Source organism: Coregonus clupeaformis, chromosome 27, assembly GCF_020615455.1.
Source record: "Coregonus clupeaformis isolate EN_2021a chromosome 27, ASM2061545v1, whole genome shotgun sequence".
Lineage (NCBI taxonomy): Eukaryota > Metazoa > Chordata > Actinopteri > Salmoniformes > Salmonidae > Coregonus > Coregonus clupeaformis.
The window spans coordinates 25,362,190-25,383,975 of NC_059218.1; the positions used below are offsets into that span (position 1 = coordinate 25,362,190).

The 21,786-nt window shown below is 45.7% G+C and overlaps 1 protein-coding gene across 5 annotated transcripts; it reads right to left on the reverse strand.

The window, feature by feature from the left end:
- Window positions 1-19: 19 nt before the first annotated feature.
- Window positions 20-21,465, reverse strand: LOC121541677 (golgin subfamily A member 2). Of its 5 annotated transcripts, XM_041850902.2 has the most exons (27): window positions 21,168-21,465; window positions 19,938-20,090; window positions 18,809-18,877; window positions 17,995-18,150; window positions 17,606-17,649; window positions 17,235-17,298; window positions 16,912-16,974; window positions 15,599-15,679; window positions 14,990-15,028; window positions 14,836-14,898; window positions 14,320-14,413; window positions 13,973-14,079; window positions 13,729-13,787; window positions 13,355-13,496; window positions 13,152-13,241; window positions 9,223-9,330; window positions 9,008-9,095; window positions 8,729-8,865; window positions 8,299-8,517; window positions 8,009-8,122; window positions 7,700-7,924; window positions 7,407-7,595; window positions 7,025-7,265; window positions 6,726-6,890; window positions 6,387-6,493; window positions 5,437-5,629; window positions 20-3,495 (listed from the first exon to the last, which is right to left on the reverse strand). In XM_041850902.2, exons 1-27 carry the CDS (start codon window positions 21,213-21,215, stop codon window positions 3,227-3,229), a joined length of 3,327 nt encoding a protein of 1,108 aa, XP_041706836.1. In that variant the 5' UTR covers window positions 21,216-21,465; the 3' UTR covers window positions 20-3,226. The 5 variants fall into 5 exon arrangements, with proteins under 5 accessions (XP_041706836.1, XP_041706837.1, XP_041706839.1 ...); XM_041850903.2 differs by lacking the exon at window positions 18,809-18,877 and having other exon boundaries at window positions 21,168-21,463; XM_041850905.2 differs by lacking the exon at window positions 17,995-18,150 and having other exon boundaries at window positions 21,168-21,463.
- Between the last annotated feature and the right edge of the window lie 321 nt (window positions 21,466-21,786).

The following is a 21,786-nucleotide window of genomic DNA, read 5'->3' on the forward strand; positions in this document are numbered from 1 at the left end:
ATCCATTCACCAGATGCTGTTTACTTTGCTCAACCAGTTTTAATCAGGAGGGGAGAAAAAAAACATACAGGAGAAACCACATCAGAAATATACTGTCGAAAGCCATTTTGTTCTCTCATAACGAACCTACATTGCATTAAAACGGATTAGTTTCGATACTTATTAGAAATAAATATTTTTTTCCTTTGTATTAAATCACAGACGGTACCCCACCCCTTCACTTCAGCTGTCTGTGTGTCCTGAACCCAACAATGGCTCAGACAGACACACAGACAAGCATGCTGGGCTGCTAGCAACACTACAAACAGCCATCACACTTATTCCCACACTCCAGGCAGAATGAATATACAATATGTTACAGTTACAGTATATACAGAAGGCCATTATCTGCTCAATCACACGCATTCATTCAAAAGAACATTGTGAATTAGAAAGTGTGGAAAAAAATTATATTTCACCTGTTACTTTTATTCACTCGTCACCACCCCAAAAACAATAGATTTAAATTACTATAAAATAATATATTGCTTTTACCAACAAAGTTATAACTCTAAAGGAAAAGAGAATGCTAAGAAAGCCAGGAATGAAAATATTCAGATGGGATCACTTTCAACAGAAACCACGTCAAGTCCTACTACGAAAAGTGCTTCGCTTCAGGATAGACATGGTTCAGCGACTGCCATAGTGCAGACCAGGTGCACACACACACCTGAACACTTTCTCCACAACCACTAATTTCTAGATCTCATTTAACACACTTCACATAGCATCACCAAAACCATAATCCTTTTTTCAGACAGTTTAAAGACTTCCATTCTTGAATTAAAAAAAGATATCGGACATTGGTAGTCAACAGAGATACACTAGAAGCATAAAAATTAAAAAATAGCCTAAATATTATGGGAATACACACAATTCCCCAAAAACTGCAGGGTGGCAGAGATGCGCCTATGGCAATTTTACCTTTAATTGGGTCATCATGGTAAGGTTATCTAAAAACAGAGGACCTTCCTGGACCTGTCAATAAAACAGCAGAGCTTAACCCCCATTGCCCATGCCTCGTGTTACTAGAATTATTACAACCCTCTATTCATATGTACATACCTACACATCCTCCTAGTGCACACTGCACATACACACAAACTCACTCTTCCGGTCACTTCAACAGTCTTCATTCAATAGCCTCGAGAGGAACCCTGAGCCCAGATGTGCCAAAGTGCACATGATGACATCATAGGGCTCCCAAGTATAGAAATCAAATGTCTAGAATGGATCTGCCATAGAAAAGCTATGCGAGATGGGACAGGGTTTGATTAGAAGCGCTGTCCAATTTTTGTGCAATAAACCTACAGTAAAAGGTCCATGTTACTCTAGAGAGAAGATACAACTTCCATTCAAATCATGAGGATACAATTGAGATTGGATCATTCATCAAACAGACTCACAACTTCATCCAGTCTCAAAGGGAGCGACTTAAATTACAAATTAGATATGTTGAGGGGCAACAAGCACAGTGGAATTGAAGATGATCAACTGGTGCCATGAAACGGGGCCTCAAATAAATGAACGCAGAGCAAACTTGAGGAATACAACTGAGTTGACTGGCTCATTTGCATGAATAAGAGAAAGCTCTACTGTCCATACATATGTTCAGATTTCAGTGTTACCAAATGGAAGAGAATGGATAGACAAGGTCGTTGTAGGGGTGAGCAGCCATGTGTGTCTACATGCATGTTCCTGTCTTTCCTATGACGTCCTATGGTGTCTCCCTACTTAGAAGTAAACGACTTAGATGTGAACAGTGCAAACTGCTCTCATCACTCCAAATGCTAGTGTCTTTACCAATGCTTTCCTGACTTACTTCCACCCCAGTTAGGCCAAGGCTCCAGCCTGGCCCTTACCTCCTTCCTTCCTGTACTGTACCCAACTCCTCCTGCCCTCCTCTACCCCACCTGCTATCCTGCCCTACCCAGACAACTCCCTCCACTACCATAGAACATACCAACAGCTACCAAGGGCTGTGTCTCGATACAGTCTTCTTCCATTCATGACCACTTGTCTGAGTGAGTCAGTCTTGTCGCCCATCAGTTGACATGGAGGAAAGGAGATGAGAAAATGAATTGAGAAATAGCCCACAAGGCAAAACCAAGCCATGTTTGTCTCTACTACTAAACACAGACAGACTAGCCCAGTTCTACTCCAGTCAGACACATTGTGAATGAGGATCCATTTAGTGCCTTAACATATAAAAGGTACCAGTGGAGGCTGGTGGGAGGACCTATAGGAGGACGTGCTCATTGTCAGGGATGAAATGGAATTAATGTAATGGAGTCAAACATGTGGTTTCCAAATTTTTTATGTGTTTGATACCGTTCCATATATTCCATTCCAACCATCACAATGAGCCTGTCCTCCTATAGTTCCTCCCACCAGTCTCCACTGAAAGGTACTGTAAGCTCCTGTTTGGCATGTGGACACTATGAACTATAAAGAGCGTTGTTAATGCAAAACAAGAGGGAAGTAGATTAGTTAAAGCTTGTCCACTGGCTGTGAGAGTAGTTCCCATACATACATACGCACGGCACACACACTGTTGCCGCTAACGTCTCACTCAAAGCCTTACATTTCTCCTATAATCGACAATGACTGAGGGAGAGGGGACAGAGATCCTTTATTGCACCTCTGGTTCAAATGGCAGAGAAGGGGAGGGGGAGAGAGACGGAGGATAGTGAACAGAGGAGAGGGATCAGTGTGCAGGAATAAACATATTCTCTCCATCAAGAGAATCACAGAAAGAATCTCAATCTAATGGTATTAAATACCAATTAAAGGAGGCAAAAAAAGCGGACAGACACACACTGCAAGTAAGGAGGTTGCAGAGGTGGAAGAGGAGAGGAAGGCAGCCACACTCACACAAGGAATTCACATGCTTAGTCACTCTGTTAGTGCAATGAAGAAAAAACAGCATGCGAGACCAGCCAAGGACTCAAAAGGAGGAGCGAGAAAGAGAGGAAACAACCTCTCCCAGAAAGTAGAATTTGACGATGTCGGGAGAGAGTGAGTGTGCATGGTGTGAGAGACGGTATAACCAAAAGTGTGTGTACGTATAATCCTAGATGACTTAAGTCGAGTGTGACGTGGTGGAATGGTGTGTGTGTGTTCAGAGATCCTCCAACATAGCCAGGGATCCCAACCAACGCTGCCAGTTAGCTCCATAGTCTCATCATCAGACCACCAGGATCTTGACTTCGTCCTGCTCGTCGGGCCGGTAAAAGAAGGGGACGCAGGGGTTGTCCCCCAGGAAGGGCACGGAGCAGGGCCCCTGGGGGTTTTGGATCTCCTGGAGCAGCTGCATGATCTGCCTGGTCGTGCCGTCCTCCTGGGGCCTCATCAGAGCATGGGAGTCTGGGGGGAGCCCCTGGCCCTGGTCTGACGGGCCACCGTTAGGGAGGTCGGTGGAGTCGGGCTCCACGGCTGAACTTACATCCATAGACTCTGGAGAGAGAAGGGGGGAGAGATGAGAGATCAGGGAGGTTAGTATAATGACTAATATGTGTGTGTATTATTGTTGTTCTATTCCATATACACACACACACACGCATATATATACAGTGGGGGAAAAAAGTATTTGATCCCCTGCTGATTTTGTACGTTTGCCCACTGACAAAGACATGATCAGTCTATAATTTTAATGGTAGGTTTATTTGAAAAGTGAGAGACAGAATAACAACAAAAAAATCCAGAAGAACGCATGTCAAAAATGTTATCAATTGATTTGCATTTTAATGAGGGAAATAAGTATTTGACCCCTCTGCAAAACATTACTTAGTACTTGGTGGCAAAACCCTTGTTGGCAATCACAGAGGTCAGACATTTCTTGTAGTTGGATTGTAGGATTTTGTCCCACTCCTCTTTGCAGATCTTCTCCAAGTCATTAAGGTTTCGAGGATGACGTTTGGCAACTCGAACCTTCAGCTCCCTCCACAGATTTTCTATGGGATTAAGGTCTGGAGACTGGCTAGGCCACTCCAGGACCTTAATGTGCTTCTTCTTGAGCCACTCCTTTGTTGCCTTGGCCGTGTGTTTTGGGTCATTGTCATGCTGGAATATCCATCCACGACCCATTTTCAATGCCCTGGCTGAGGGAAGGAGGTTCTCACCCAAGATGTGACGGTACATGGCCCCGTCCATCGTCCCTTTGATGCAGTGAAGTTGTCCTGTCCCCTTAGCAGAAAAACACCCCCAAAGCATAATGTTTCCACCTCCATGTTTGACGGTGGGGATGGTGTTCTTGGGGTCAGAGGCAGCATTCCTCCTCCTCCAAACACGGCGAGTTGAGTTGATGCCAAAGAGCTCGATTTTGGTCTCATCTGACCACAACACTTTCACCCAGTTCTCCTCTGAATCATTCAGATGTTCATTGGCAAACTTCAGACGGGCCTGTATATGTGCTTTCTTGAGCAGGGGGACCTTGCGGGCGCTGCAGGATTTCAGTCCTTCACGGCGTAGTGTGTTACCAATTGTTTTCTTGGTGACTATGGTCCCAGCTGCCTTGAGATCATTGACAAGATCCTCCCGTGTAGTTCTGGGCTGATTCCTCACTGTTCTCATGATCATTGCAACTCCACGAGGTGAGATCTTGCATGGAGCCCCAGGCCGAGGGAGATTGACAGTTCTTTTGTGTTTCTTCCATTTAGTGAATAATTGCAACAACTGTTGTCACCTTCTCACCAAGCTGCTTGGCGATGGTTTTGTAGCCCATTCCAGCCTTGTGTAGGTCTACAATCTTGTCCCTGACATCCTTGGGAGAGCTCTTTGGTCTTGGCCATGGTGGAGAGTTTGGAATCTGATTGATTGATTGCTTCTGTGGACAGGTGTCTTTTATACAGGTAACAATCTGAGATTAGGAGCACTCCCTTTAAGAGTGTGCCCCTAATCTCAGCTCGTTATCTGTATAAAAGACACCTGGGAGCCAGAAATCTTTCTGATTGAGAGTGGGTCAAATACTTATTTCCCTCATTAAAATGCAAATCAATTTATAACATTTTTGACATGCGTTTTTCTGGATTTTTTTGTTGTTATTCTGTCTCTCACTGTTCAAATAAACCTACCATTAAAATTATAGACTGATCATTTCTTTGTCAGTGGGCAAACATACAAAATCAGCAGGGGATCAAATACTTTTTTCCCTCACTGTATATATGTTATTTTTATTAGTTATTCACTGTGTCACCATTTCTATTTTCCATTTCACTTTCTATCTCATCTTAAACTCTGCATTGTTGGAAAAGCATTTCACTGTTAGTCTACACCGGTTGTCTACGAAGCATGTGACAAATACAATTTGATGTGTGTTTGTGTATCTGGTCCGTCCACAGTGCTGAGTTCCATGCGTGTGCGTGTGCATGTGGTGTACCTTCCTGTGTGCGCCCATACCTTGTCCATCCACAGCGTTGAGCTCCATGCGTCTGTGTGTGTGGTGAGCCTGGACCTGCTCCTCGCCGGCTGGCAGCAGGTCAGGGTTAGCCGTAGCATTAGCGCTAGCCACCGCCCCAGTGTAGCGGCTGTACCACTCGTTCCTCTCACCCACCAACCTCATCACCAGGTTCTGCAGCTCGGCCAGTTTGGCCTGCACGGGCACAGAAGCACAGTCAAAACACTGGCAATAATCTGAAATGTATGTAGTTCAGTCCTTGACTAATTATGTTCTGTACTATGTATTATGTCATGTTTCATGTGGACCCCAGGAAGAGTGGCTGATGCTTTTGCAGCGGCTAATGTGGATCCTAATAAATACCTAAATACTACTAGTGTGTGTGCATGGGGTCTATTTTTTAAATGTATTTTACCAGGTAAGTTGACTGAGAACACATTCTCATTTACAACAATGACCTGGGGAACAGGTACAGGGGAGAGGAGGGGGGGATGAATGAGCCAATTGGAAGCTGGGGATGATTAGGTGGCCAAGATGGTATGAGGGTCAGATTGGGAATTTAGCCAGGACACCGGGGTTAACATCCTACTCTTACGATAAGTGCCATGGGATCTTTTAGTGACAACAGAGAGTCAGGACACCAGTTTAACGTCCCATCCGAAAGACTGCACTCTACACAGGGCAATGTCCCAAATCACTGCCCGGGGGCATCGGGATATTTTTATTTAATTTTTTTTGACCAGAGGAAAGAGTGCCTCCTACTGGCCCTCCAGCAACACTTCGAGCTACATTTGGTCTCAACCAGGACCAACACTGCTTAGCTTCAGAGACAAGCCAGAAGTGGGATGCAGGGTGCTATGCTGCTGGTGCTATGCTGCAGCTTCTCTCTCATGTTTGGTGTGTGTGTGTGTATGGTGTACCTGTGTGTGTGTGTGTGTGTGTGTGTGTGTACCTTCATCTCCTCTTTGTCCTGGGCCAACATACTGATGTACTGCTCCTTCTCCATGTGTTTCTGCTTCATGATGGCTCTCTGGTTCTGGTACAGGGTGATGTACTCTCCTGGACAAACACAACGAAGGAATAGGATGAGAAGAACTGTCACGCTATGTGAGTGAATGTGTAAGTGCATCCCTGTTAGTGTGTGTGAGAAAATGGAAGTGGAGAGTGTGTACGCGTCACTAATAGTGCCAGTCTTTACAGACAGAGAGATGATCGAGTGTCTCACCAACAGCGTCTCTGAAGACAGTTGTATACAGCGGTATATCTGTGTGTGTGTATGCATCTCTCTCACCAATAGTATCAGTCTCTCCAGACAGCTGTATACAACGGTGTTCCAGCTCCTCTACCCTCTCCTTCAGGTCAGCCTTCTCCTGCATCAGAGAGGTGAAGCGCTGCTGCAGCCTCTCCATGGCAACACACAAGGCCTCATGTACCTCCACTGGTACGCCCTCTGAACCTGAGATTAACAGGAAGGGGGGGTACCCGTCAGAAACACTGCACTGGTAACACATTCAACACTGGCAGTGTTCCTAGAAAACACAATCACAAATACGTGCATGCATACACACACACCTTTCCTCCTCCTCTCACCTGTGTGTTCACAGTGACTGTGGTCATCATGGCTGTGACGGTGGTCGTGGCTCTGACCGTGACCTTGACTGTGTTCATGGTCATGGTTGTGGTCATGGTCATGACTGTGGCTGTGGTGCTCTATGAGTGCTGCAGCCTGGTGTCGGGCAGCGAGGTGCAGTCTCCTCTCCTCCTCCAGTCTGCTCCTCACCTCGTCTCTCTCTGCCTCCACACGCGCCACCGCACTGCGCACAAACTCCTCCTGAGAGAGACGGAAGGGAATAATTCTTCTTCAGAGACAATTATCTTAGAAATACTTTGGATATCCTCAATTTAGGATTCTCCACAGAATTTGGGAACACTAGAGCCCACCTAACACCACTGATAGGTGTATTCTCCTCACCATCTCCTCACGGCTCTCAAAGTCTTCTGGGATAGCGATGGAGGACTTCTGCGGACTGTCTGGCAGGGATTGGCTCTCCACTCCGTCTCCCTGGTCTCTGTAGGGTGTTGCCAGGGCTGAGCTGTTGAGCAGCTCTGTGACTTCAGCCTTCAACTGCTCATTGTCTCTGGCCAACTGCTCCAGCGTCTTCTGCAGGGGGAAACAGAGGGGTGAATACACAGTGTGTACGCGTGCATAGTGTGTGTGTGTCATGCGACTACATGCGTGTGTGTGTGTGTGTGTGCGTCCCTGACCTGGTATTGCTCCAGCTGTTTGTGGCTCATCTCCAACTGAACCCTTCCCTGGGTCTCGTCATGCTGCAGCCGGTCCATCAGCTGGCTCTGCTGCAGGTACTGTCTGTGAAGCTGCTCTCGCTCTGACGCCAGGGACGTGTAGCCTGCAGAGTACTGCTGTAGGTGGGCCACTACCTGGTCCCGCTGCTCCAGCAGCGCCTGGTACTCCTGCGACTTCAAATCCAACTAGGGATGGAGGAGATGTGCGACTGTCTAGATGTTGTTCCTGTACCTGTTCACCATGAAGTGTGTTTGCGCGTGCGTCCCTACCTGCTCCTTGACATTGTGCAGGTCCTCCTGTAGTTGTCCCATCCTGCGTCCCAGTTCCTTCTTCACGTGATGCTCTGACTGCAGAGCAGTGGTCAGCTCCATGTTCTCATTGGTCTAGGAGGACAGAGAGACATTCAACACATTCATGAGGTCACCACCGATCTGAATGTGGCTGGATAAGTGAAGATAAGTTTCCATACATTCCACGTTTAACACCAACCCAACCTGGCAGATCAGTGATTACTTCACATAAGTAAACAGGAGAGTAAAAAGGCATCACTCCTCTTTACCAGTTTGACGAAGCCGTTCTGCAGCTCGGCCAGTTGGTCTTTAAGGATGCGGTTCTGGGCCAGGGCGCGGCTGATGGTGGCCTTGTCACTCTGCACGTCCTCCAGCATGCGCCTGCGGTCCTCTGCATCTTCGGCCCCGCGCTCCGCATGGCGCTCCAGCTCTGAGAGACGGGACTCCTGCTCCGAGCACATGCGACTCAACTGCTCGTTGTCACGCAACTATAAAGAGGGAAGGGAGGGCGGAGAACAGTGGGTTTTCACTTGTGAGACACAACAGGGATGGACAAGGTGTGCAGGATTTCTTTCCAGCCCAGCACCAACCCACCCCATAATTCATCTTATCAGTCTATGCCTTGAAGAGACAGAGTGTTCAGAGTGCAAATTCACAGTGTGTTATTATTTCCTGGCAGTGTATGTGTGAGGTTATCACCTGGGCTTGGAACTGTGCGTTGAGCGAGTCTCTCTCCTGCTGCAGGCTGCAGAGTGCCCCCTGGAGGGCCAGTTCACTCTCTGAGGTCCCTGAGGGCTTGGGCTCCGCCTGGGCCTCTCTCTCCTGGGACAAAAGGGCTGGGGAGGAGAAGAGAGTCCTTATGGCAATGCAAATCTTTTAATGATAATGATTGACAGGATGGGGAGGTTCAATGCAGTAAGCTGGTCTTTGAGAATCATTGATGTGCAAACCAAGAAGGAGGGTAGCTGTGTGTCTCACCTGCAGCATGCTTCAGGTCTGTGATGTGGGCTTCTAGCTCCTGGATCTGACTGATACTCCGGTCCCTTTCCTCTGCTACTACGGTCACCTGCACAGGACACACACAAACACACGTCAATCAACTCAACCTTAAAGTGACTAAGTATTTCTAGCACTACGTTCAGAGGCTATGCCACCTCTTTAGGTTCTGCTAATTGGGTGGTAGCATAGTGCACCTGAGAGAGCAGCTGCTCCGTCTTGTCCTTCCATACTAGTCCCTCCTCCTGGATCTGCTCAGCGTAGCGGTCTCTCTCTGTCTGCAGCTGGGCAACCGACTCCATCAACTATAGATGATACCAAAAGAGACCATTAACACAATGGCATGACAGTCAAAACTTTAAAGAGAGGCACACACACTCACTAGGGTTGAATGGTGGGAACCCGGTTACCGAGATTTACCGCCCAAAACCACTCCCTTTTCCCAGGATAAATAACTGTGTATTGACCGGTATATTATAATAAATGATTTATATGAACAGCATGAGTGAAATCGAACTGTAAAATTATATGCAATGTCTAAATCTGGCTTCTCTACGGCCTCTGCATGATGAATCATCGACGCTCAGGGTGGGGACAGACAGCCCATCTCAGTATGGATCACAGTGCATGTAGAACTACAGTGCATTCGGAAAGTATTCGGACCCCTTGAAAGGTTCCACATTCTGTTACGTTACAGCCTTATTATTAAAATATACAGTTGAAGTCGGATGTTTACATACACCTTAGCCAAATACATTTAAACTCAGTTTTCCACAATTCCTGACATTTAATCCTATCAAATATTCCCTGTCTTCGGTCAGTTAGGATCACCACTTTATTTTATGAATGTGAAATGTCAGAATAATAGTAGAGAGAATGATTTATTTCAGCTTTTATTTATTTCATTACATTCCCAGTGGGTCAGAAGTTTACATACACTCAATTAGTATTTGGTAGCATTGCCTTTAAATTGTTTAACGTGGGTCAAACGTTTCGGGTAGCCTTCCACAAGCTTCCCACAATAAGTTAGGTAAATTTTGGCCCATTCCTCCTGACAGAGCTGGTGTAACTGAGTCAGGTTTGTAGGCCTCCTTGCTCGCACACACTTTTTCAGTTCTGCCCACAAATTTTCTATAGGGGTGAGGTCAGGGCTTGATGGCCACTCCAATACCTTGACTTTGTTGTCCTTAAGCCATTTTGCCACAACTTTGGAAGTATGCTTGGGGTCATTGTCCATTTGGAAGACCCATTTGCAACCAAGCTTTAACTTCCTGACTGGTTTCTTGAGATGTTGCTTCAATATAACCACATAATTTTCCTTCCTCATGATGCCATCTATTTTGTGAAGTGCACCAGTCCCTCCTGCAGCAAAGCGCCCCCACAGCATGATGCTGCCACCCCCGTGCTTCACGGTTGGGATGGTGTTCTTCGGCTTGCAAGCTACCCCCTTTTTCCTCCAAACATAACGATGGTCATTATGGCCAAACAGTTCTATTTTTGTTTCATCAGACCAGAGGACATTTCTCCAAAAAGTACGATCTTTGTCCCCATGTGCAGTTGCAAACCGTAATCTGGCTTTTTTATGGCGGTTTTGGAGCAGTGGCTTCTTCCTTGCTGAGTGGCCTTTCAGGTTATGTCGATATAGGACTCGTTTTACTGTGGATATAGATATTTTTGTACCCGTTTCCTCCAGCATCTTCACAGGGTCCTTTGCTGTTGTTCTGGGATTGATTTGCACTTTTCGCACCAAAGTACGTTCATCTCTAGGAGTCAGAACGCGTCTCCTTCCTGAGCGGTATGACAGCTGCGTGGTCCCATGGTGTTTATACTTGCCTACTATTGTTTGTACAGATGAACGTGGTACCTTCAGGCATTTGGAAATTGTTCCCAAGGATGAACCAGACTTGTGGAGGTCTACAGTTCTTTTTCCTGAGGTCTTGGCTGATTTCTTTTGATTTTCACATGATGTCAAGCAAAGAGGCACTGAGTTTGAAGGTAGGCCTTGAAATACATCCACAGGTACACCTCCAATTGACTCAAATTATGTCAATTAGCCTATCAGAAGCTTCTAAAGCCATGACATAATTTTCTGGAATTTTCCAAGCTGTTTAAAGTCACAGTCAACTTAGTGTATGTAAACTTCTGACCCACTGGAATTGTGATACAGTGAATTATAAGTGAAATAATCTGTCTGTAAACAATTGTTGGAAAAATGACTTGTGTCATGCACAAAGTAGATGTCCTAAACGACTTGCCAAAACTATAGTTTGTTAACAAGACATTTTTAGAGTGTTTGAAAAACGAGTTTTAATGACTCCAACCTAAGTGTATGTAAACTTCCGACTTCAACTGTATATAACCCTCATCAATCTACACACAATACCCCATAATGACAAAGTGAAAAGGTTTTTAGAAATGTTTGCACATTTATTACAAATAAAAACAGAAATACCTTAATTACATAAGTATTCAGACCCTTTGCTTTAAGACTCGAAATTGAGCTCAGGTGCATCCCTTTTCCATTTATCATCCTTGAGGTGTTTCCACAACTTGATTGGAGTCCAGCTGTGGTAAATTCAATTGGTTGGACATGATTTGGAAAGGTACACACCTGTCAATATAAGGTCCCACAGTTGACAGTGCATGTCAGAGCAAAAACCAATCCATGAGGTGGAAGGAATTGTCCGTAGAGCTCCGAGATAGGATTGTGTCGAGGCACAGATCTGCAGCATTGAAGGTCCCCAAGAACACAGTGGCCTCCATCATTCTTAAATGGAAGAAGTTTTGGAACCACCAAGACTCTTCCTACAGCTGGCCGCCCGGCCAAACTGAGCAATCGGGGGAGAAGGGCCTTGGTCAGGGAGGTCACCAGGAACCCGATGGTCACTTTGACAGAGCTCCAGAGTTCCTCTGTGGATATGGGAGAACCTTCCAGAAGGACAACCATCTCTGCAGCACTCCACCAATCAGATGTTTATGGTAGAGTGGCCAGACGGAAGCCACTCCTCAGTAAAAGGCACATGACAGCCTGCTTGGAGATTGCCAAAATGCACCAAAGGACTCAGCCCATGAGAAACAAGATTCTCTGGTCTGATGAAACCAAGATTGAACTCTTTGGCCTGAATGCCAATCGTCACGTCTGGAGGAAACCTGGCACCATCCCTACGGTGAAGCATGGTGGTGGCAGCATCATGCTGTGGGGATGTTTTTCAGCAGCAGGTACTGGGAGACTAGTCAGGATCGAAGGAAAGATGAACGGAGCAAAGTACAGAGAGATCCTTGATGAAAACCTTCTCCAGAGCACTCAGGACCTCAGACTGGGGCGAATGTTCACCTTCCAACAGGACAACGACCCTAAGCACACAGCCAAGACAATGCAGGAATGGGTTCAGGAGAAGTCTCTGAATGTCCTTGTTTGGCCCAGTCAGAGCACCGACTTGAACCCGATCGAACATCTCAAATCAAATCAAATCAAATTCTGGAGAGACCTGAAAATAGCTGTGCAGCGACGCTCCCCATCCAACCTGCCAGAGCTTGAGAGGATCTGCAGAGAAGAATGGGAGAAACAAATACAAGTGTGCCAAGCTTGTAGCGTCATACCCAAGAAGACTCGAGGCTGTAATCGCTGCAAAAGGTGCTTTAACAAAGTACTGAGTAAAGGGTCTGAATACTTATGTAAATGTGATATTTCATATATTTTTTTTATATATACATTTGCTAACATTTCTAAAAGCCTGTTTGTGCTTTGTCATTATGGGGTATTGTGTGTAGATTGATGAGGGGAAAAAACAATTTAATCAATTTTAGAATAAGGCTGTAACGTAACAAAATGTGGAAAAAGTCAAGGGGTCTGAATACTTTCCGAATGCACTGTATGTATTGGATAACGGCACAATCATTTGGGCTTTTTTGGGCTTGGGCTCATTAAATGTAGCATCAGGCTTGAATTTCCGATCAAAGCTCTAATCAAATCCACACATAGGCCTATTTATATGCTTTATAGTGCTTTTACATGACACTTCCGGTTTTGGCGGGAAATACCAAGTTACCTGGGAGAAAAGGGATTTATTCTCGGGATGGAACATTTATAAAATACCGGGAAAATATTCAACACACACACACCTACCTGAGCAGTGTGTGCCTCAATCTGTAGTTTCTCCTCCAGTAGTAACTGCATCTGCTGGTTGGCACTGGGAGGCCCTGACTGACTGGAAAACTAGGAATAAAAAAAAAAGAAAGAGAATTGAACAACTGCGAAACAAATGATGACGATGAGAGTGTATGTGAGTGATTAAGTGAGTGAGAGAGAGATTGTGTGTGTGTACCTACCTGTTGCAGCATGTCGTCAGCCATCTCCAGTCTCTTGCGCAGTTCCTCCAGGTCCAGTCTCATGTCGTTGTTCTCACTCATCCTCAGCTTGAGCTGCTCTGACAGCTCTGAACTCTGCTGCCTCCCCTCCTCACTCACACTACTGCAATGAGAGATAGAGGGTCAGGTAGGAATGTGCACGCACACAAAGAGCCTCTGAATTGCCTCGCCTCAGATGACAGGCATCTCTCTCCCTGTATCACAATCACAGACAAACTCACAAGGTGTGGTTTCCACCATATTCCTTTCCCTACCTAGTCCACAAATCAAACAAGGAAATATGATACAAGGCCAGCCATCGAGTAGAATGCCAGCATAATCAGGGGAAGACTTACTTTAGTCTGTACACCTCTAGCCTCAGGTTGTCTCTCTCTTTCTCTAGCTCTTTGTTATGCTGCACAAGAGAACATCAATCATATGTTAGACATTACTGCAAAGCTCAAATCGATACTCATCGGTCATTGCATTCAAGTAACTCTAGCAATATCAGTCGTGCGTAGACTACCTTCTCAAACTGTCTTTGTTCAGTGTGTGACTACAGTAGGTTGCCTTCCCAAACGGTTTCTTTCTGTGTGTTACCTTGTCAAACTGTTTATGTTGTGTGGAGACAGAGAACAGGGTTCTCTCCAGCTCAGAGACTCTCTGTTTGGTGGCCTGGAGACGGTTACTCAGCTCCTCAGCCTCCCCTGAACGAAAGAACACACACACACACACTTAGTGAGCACCAACACAAACAGACTCTCACACACATTCATATTACACAGATCAACGACATCTCCTTCTCTCTCACCTCCTCAGCTTCCCCTAAACACACACCACAATACATCACATTACTGAACACGTTCACGCTCGCATTCATAGACACACAACACAGACTTGGGACGATTACATGCTTTCTCTTTCTCACACAGGGTACAAGCACTCACCTGTTTTCTGGCGGGCAGCCTGCTGTGTGTATGACAGAGCGGTCTGCAGCTCTGATTTCTCCGACACCAGGATGCCGATGGTCTGGATGTGGACCTGGGGGAGAGGACGGACAGACAGATACACAGACAGAGAGACAGAGACAGATATAGAGACAGACAGAGAGAGAGAGAGAGAGGGAAAGAGAGACACAGACAGACCAGTTACTGAAGCCTCGCATGATACAATTTGTAAATATCGGATACAAATCAAGCTTTGTTTCATTTGGAATGATGAGAACGTATTTTGTTCAGTATATCAGTGCATGCATCCCTGGGTAAAAAGGCAACAACACATGGTGTACTGGCCCTTAAGGCAGATACATAGCACACATCTGGAACTGCATAGTGAAAATTAGAGAATTGCTTTTAAAGGTCTTCAAATGGATTCAGAAAAGTGCTCTGAGAGGATGAGAAACCTTGAAGTTCCTTCTTCTTCTGTGTGTGTGTGTGTGTGTGTGTGTGGGTGGGTGTGTATACCTGTAGCTGTTCCCGCATTGCTCCTTGCTCCCTCATACACTTCTGTTCAAACTCTCTTCGCTCCTGATCAAAGAAAGCACACAGAAAACATCCTGTCATCGTCCACTGAGGAGGAGACGAGAGAATGAGAACGAGAGTTTCTTTTTATGCTCACCTTTTGCAGCTGATCTGTGAGCTCCTGAGATTGCTTGGTCTGTCAGACAAACAGGACAGAGGAAAAATCCATGACATCATCATCCCCACCTCATAGACTTCAAGCCACCACCACACCATCTACAGTAAGTCACCCATCTAACCCTTCAACATGTCATTTCCTTTCACTCTTCAGGAGTCAAATCACTAACGAGCACCAGAGAACCTCCCTCGCATACTCAGAGAAGCACAGCAGCGTATTAGCCTAGCCAGTGGGGTTAGCAACGGTTTAGCTGTTAGCAAGCTAGCTCCAGAAGAAATATCAGTGCAGTTGGTCTAAACATACCCTCATTTTATTCATCGTGTCCATCTTGGTGAGCATGTAAAAGCTTGGGTGTTACCAATGGGAACAGTGCAGTGCAATTACATTATTTGTGAGGTGTTAAAACAAAACAATGCATGACATGATCAACTGACTGACTGTGCTACCACTCAGCGCAGCTGCTGTTTATCCAAGGTGTTACGCCATTTGCTAGTCAATCTGTGGCCAGTCAGTCTTGCTATGGGGGCTGTCAGGGGTTATTTGCCACACAAGGAAGAATGCCAAACTCCCACGCGCACACACTCTTACCAGCTGTTCTAGCTTGGTATTGAGCCGATTGTTTGTTAGTTTGCTGGAGTCCAGTGCGGCTGCCAGATCCTGGTTTCCACTCTGACGTGCGCGCATGCATCAAAATAAAAATAAAAAGAGAGGGGGAGGAAGGGAGTGAGTGAATTGAAGAAGGAAAAGAAAAACAGCGATGGGAGGAGAAATACAAACACTAACTCATTAATGGGAAAGTAAATCACACATTCTCCATCTCCTTCCGGGATGGAAAATGTGAACAACAAAACAGAAGAAGATCTCAGCAGGTTCTTGTTGGTCCTACTAGTATTCAGTGAAGTCATACACAGTGAGGACAGGGGTATGGGTAGCTAGTGGAGCGTTCAGTAATACCTGTTCAGACTGGAGAGGGTAATCTAATGGGTTCGCATGACCTCTGTTTCTCCAGATGTCCACAATAAGAACATCCAAGTCCCTAATATGATCTCAGCCAATTTAACAAGTTACAAGCTAGTAGTCACTGTAACAAAATGTTGTACCCTTTAAAATCCTAAAGAGAGGGTAATACATATAGCCAGCTCCGGTCAAGGCTTTCGAAAGATGACGCCTGAAAATGTTACTTGCAAACAGGAGTGATTCTCTATATAGAGTCCATCAAACTGCAAGGCAATCTACCAGGTGAGGTCTGAGGACTATTAGACAAGAGCAAGAGAGATATATGAATGGAGCAGACTAAATATATTTTTGATGTATTAAACGTTGTATGCAGGGCCAGGGCAAGGTACAGTGGGGCGGCCTGGACAGCATTTCATACATTTGCTCTCTTCTGAATGTGACGATCTTTCAGATTGCATTGTTGTCTCAGCTATGCAACACAAACTCAGTTATAATCATGAGTATCACTTATGTGGAGTACGTGGGTGTGTGTGTGTGTGTGTGTGTGTGTGTAACCCAAGCCCGGACACAGGGCAGGAATAGGAAGAGTGGTCGTGTGAGCTGTGTGGCCGAGCCAGTCACATTCCTGCACAGAGAGCAAGAATGGAGGGATTGTGAGAGAGGAGAGGGGCCTGTGTGGAGTGAGAGTGGACGGAGGACAGAATATCTCTACATAACCTGGGGCCACACACACACACACCTCCAAAGAGAAACCACAAGATTGATCTGGCGAGTGTGGATGTAGACACACTGAGGGTAGTGAACATGAGGCTTAACCAAGGGCACCTTCGGAGAGAGAGTGGGACTGGGTCTGTCTGATCAGGACAAATGGATTGCATTTTATAGTGCTTTTACCTGTGTCCATGGAAAGGGGGCAACGTGTGGTGTTGTGATGTGTCACTTACCTCCAGTTCTTTTTCATTGGCAGGCGAGTGAGCATTGTCTCCATTTATATAGGCGGTGGATGACTAGAATAGGTCGGAAAGAAACAAAACAGTACAAGTCAAACCACAATAAATCAAGCTTCTCAAAGCTAATGAGAGTATCACAAATAACACTTGATTATGCAACACACTAAACCGGGAGCAAGCATATATCCAAAGCAAGTAAGAGAGTGTATCCTCATTGGGACTGGTGAGGTGCTTGCGCTTATCCAATGTGCACTTCTCAGGGGTCGACTGTATTTTAAAAAACAAATTTCTCCTTTTTGTGGCCATAAAGTACATACCCCAGAGAGTAGGCCGTTGAGCTGCTGTGAGAGTTGCCGCAGGCTCTCTGTGGACGACAGGGGTCTGGTGGCACACACACGAAAAAAACGATAACATTAGCCCAGTGTTATTTGGTAATGAACACACCAGTCTTATTGGGTAATGGCGCATTCAATGTGAGAAGCTGCACTGCCAGCCTTCATAACTGTGCTACTTATTCTGTGTGTGTGTGTGTGTGTGTGTGTGTGTGTGAGAGAGAGAGAGATCAACAGCTGCAGGCGAGGGGGGCAGGGCTGTGAAGGGTAGATAAGGGGCAGTGAGGACCAGTGGGTACACTCATTCTGAAGAGGGACTGAGAGGTGTGTGTGTATTGGATGATGAGGTGACCAACCTATTCTCATCCGCATGGTTTTCATTACCGTCATGGGTGCAGTTCTGCGGCAGAGAGAAGGAGAGAAAGAAAGAGAGGAAATACCTGTGAGTGAAACTGATGGAGGTGAATACGTTAAACATAAGCCAGGCCTATCCATCCAAATCAATGATGGCTGTTATAGGGTGATAAGCCTTATACATTGCAGCCTCAAGGTTAGATAAGCGGGCCAGCAACCGGAGGTCAGGAGTGAACAGGCCCATCCTGTAGAGAGGAGGTGGTGACGGGAAAAAGCAGAGAGAGAGAGAGACAGAGAGAGAGACCGAGAGAGAGACAGAGAGAGAGAGATAGAGACCGAGAGATAGAGACCGAGAGATAGAGACCGATAGAAGTCTGACGGAGGGACACACCTGCTGCAGGTCAGTGTTGTGGGTGTGGCTGGCACACTCAGGGTTAGTAGCAGAGCCAGCAGGGTTAGACACAGGAGAGCCGCGGCCAGCCTCTCCGTTTGGGTACTCCAGTAGCTGGGTAACTGGGGACCCCCTCACCTCCCCATGGACGTGGGTCTGAGGCAGCAGCACACACATAGCCATTACTTTTCAGTGCTCATCCAGAGAGTGTGGTTACAGCAATTTGGAAACATACACAGCACCCGCATACATACATACACATCATTCTATCCTAGAAAACAAGGTAGTGTCAGACAGCACAATCACAACACATGGACGGACAATCACACACATCTTGTTTTCACTGATGGAGACATGCCGGTATGGTAAATAAAGTAAACAAACATCTGGTCCGGAAGTTATAAACATGCTATATCAACACATACTACCAAATCAACCTCATGCCCCTGATGGACTGACCCATCTCAGAAAAAACAAACATTTAGCTAGGCTTAATACTAGTAGATTCTTAATAAGTCAACAATGGCAAAATAAATACCAAGCACTTCTCTCACTGTAGCAAAATGACTGATGAGCCACCAGTGACCATAAGGAATAGCATGCAGGAGAGAAGAGGAGCAAAAACAACAGAAGGGGTGGGATAGAGAAACAGTAGGGAAGGAGTGGGACAGATACAAAGAGAGCTCAAGAGAGAGTGAAGTAGAAGGAGAGAGACAGGCATAAAAGAACAAAATGGACAAAAGAAAAGATAGCAGGGAAGAATGATAGCCCAAGAGAGAGAAGGAAGGAAGGAAGGAGAGAGAGAGAGGCTCACCTGGCTTTTGCCATAGGCAGGCAGAGTTACTCCATTGGTCTGTCTAAGACCTTTCAGAATACTCTGAATCTACGGCAGAGGAAAGGGGGAGTGGAAGGGTGAAAGAGGGAGGGACAGTGAATGAGCAAGTGAGGAAGAAAGACAGCAAGAGGTGATGTAAAAAGGGAGACTAGCACCCATAGAACCCTATCCCCTATCTACCGCTAAGCACCTGTTGTTGTACGTGAATAGGTGGAATCAATATGGTGGAACTTCAACCTAGCTAGCCTACCAAAGGGTGGAGGTACTACCACAATGCTAATAGCTACATTTCCTTTTAGATTTTCAAGAAGTGCTTTGGATTAAGGCTAGAGGTCCATTTGGAACTGGGCATTCACTGAAAGAGGAAGACTTTAAAGCCCACAACCTGGTTCCACATGTTAGTGACCGACTCATCACAATCATATCCGTCTCTTGAGGTACAGAAAAGATTTGACTCTGTGACAATGTTCCTCCAAACAAATTACTGTCATTGTGACTGTCTGGATGGGAGCACAGGCTAAGTCTATACTGATGGCAGAAAGGCTTCCCTTGGGGAACAGTTTAAGGCAGTATATAGGGAGGAATGCAAAAAAAGATCCAGGAACTATAGAATTATTACAGCAACCATCTACTGCCCCTGACTCCCCACATTACTAAGAAAAAATGGCCAACCTGATGTCATTCTTTTACGATTAAACACACATCAACATAATATTGATTCTTAACCAAACAGAAGGGCGTGTGTGTTAAGATGCAACGTCCTGACGGGAATACAAATTGACAGACATATCCTTTAATAGCTGGAGCATAGCTGCGTTTCACATACCATAATCTGACATATGACAAACACTGACAGTAAACTTGCAAAGGGACGCACTCACACATCCAGTAAAAGTCGGAAGCTGCACTGGAACGTTCAATGTGATTCCAGAGAAGAAGTATCATCAATCAGACTGCTTTCTTGCAACGTTTCACTTTGTTATTGAAATGCAAATGTCGGCAAGTGAAACCTTGCAAGGAAGCAGTGTGCAGAAAGAGTACTCAAAGTCATAACATACACGCAGACAGACAGACGGCCAGCCAGCCAGCATGCAGCTGGGTGACTCACATTGTCTGGAGCGTGTCGGTCAGCTGATGGTGTGTCTGGTTGGCTCCCTCCCTTCACCTTCCTCTTCTTCTTGGCCCCTGGTTCTTCTCCTCCTCCTCCATTTCCACCCCCTCCCCCACTGGCAGGAGAACTCTTCTGCTGAAACTCCTTCAGCTGGCCGGCACAAGAGAGGAGGAGAAGAGGACAATGAGAGCTCTCAACTGTCTGGAACTCACACCTTTGCTAGACTAAATACATCAGCAGACATTCATCATATCGCAGAGGAAGTATAGGGAGCCTTGGTGTGGCTGAAAATGGTGCGACTATTCAGAAATATCCCATACGATTCGACTAGAGATCTACAGTATGCACAGTTGGTATCACTGGTGTGGGTGACAATGGAACGACTATTTAGAAAGATCCAATACAATGCCATCTCAAATTCCAGAGTTGGATCCCAACAACAGTAACTGTTAACGTTACGTGATTATCACCATGTCCAGAGATAGTGGGCGACAGAAATGTTGACTTGCAAAAGACAACTGTTCTAGGCTCTCTAGCTAGGCTCTCTAGCTTCACACAGCAGGTAGCTCACACTGAGACAGGGAAGGGGTGGGGCGTCTGCTGTCAAAACTATCAGTCACTCTTCACTGAGTGACACATCACTGTTTCTTGTCAAACATGACTCAATAATTAGCTAGGTAGCATTCATTACTTAAGGTTAAAAGTGTCAATAAGCATGCCTATTCATCGGACACCTCATTCTATATTATATTGAGTTAGTATCATATTGTGCCGAGTCGACTGGCTAACGTGCTACATGTCAGTTCATTGGTAGCTAGCTAGCTAATGTTAGCTAGCTAAATCGCTATGGCTAACGTTAGCTAAACATCAGCACGGTAGCTTGATATAGCCAACTACCTTGCCACTTGGTTTGATCAAATCACAGAAGGTTTATACCTAGCCGAGTAGCATTACTAGCAAACTTTTCAATTCACTGCCCGGTATAAATCGTCCACATAATCGTTCTAGCTAAGATTAGAGGCCCAATCGAATCCTCGGTATTTCGTGCGCACTGACAGCCATAGGAGGAGGAGGCGAGTTGAGATGGGCGACTGCAGAAAGGTCGGAGGACGTGGAATGTCAACATCACACGGGGTTCGTGAAAACCTGAAACTACTGACAACTCGAACAGAGTAATGGATGAAATACCTGTTATATTCCCTGTGTTGTGGGAATGAATTTGTTTACCTTTTTCTTGGCTGCGGCGAGTTTGATTTGCCTGCTCTGGTCGGCCATCCTTATCGTCCGGTAGACGAACCGCACCACGTCATTAATTTGGGATCAGTCGGTGATGCAATAAACTATATTTCCGCTAGGGGCGCAAAAGCTCCCTAGTGACCGTGGCAAATTCGTGTCAGGTGTGGTATTTCAAATAGGCCAGGTAACTCGATGTCTGAATTTAGAATTTGTTGTTGTATCATATCAGGGTGATATTATCAGAATGAACAACATTCAAGACAACACGGGCTAATCATGTATTTTATTACAAAAACAAACAATAATTTAACCATGGAGTTAGCTTGTCATCAAAGGTGTCAACAGAGTTCTGCGGCAGAACAGTCTGACATCAACTCAGTTAGTCCGTGTGCTGAAAGAACTCCTTCAGAGCCCAATTTTTGGTGTCAATCTCCTGCCGGAGTCTGGAATATTCCTCGGCTACAACCTCAAATTCCTTGCCAAATATCTCAAAGGATGACAGTTTGGACTCCACAGACTGCTTCTCTAACTGGGAGGACTTCAGCTCTGTTTCTAGCTTCCTGCAATGAAGACACAAGGACTGACTGAGAGAGGGGAGAAGCAGGTGTGA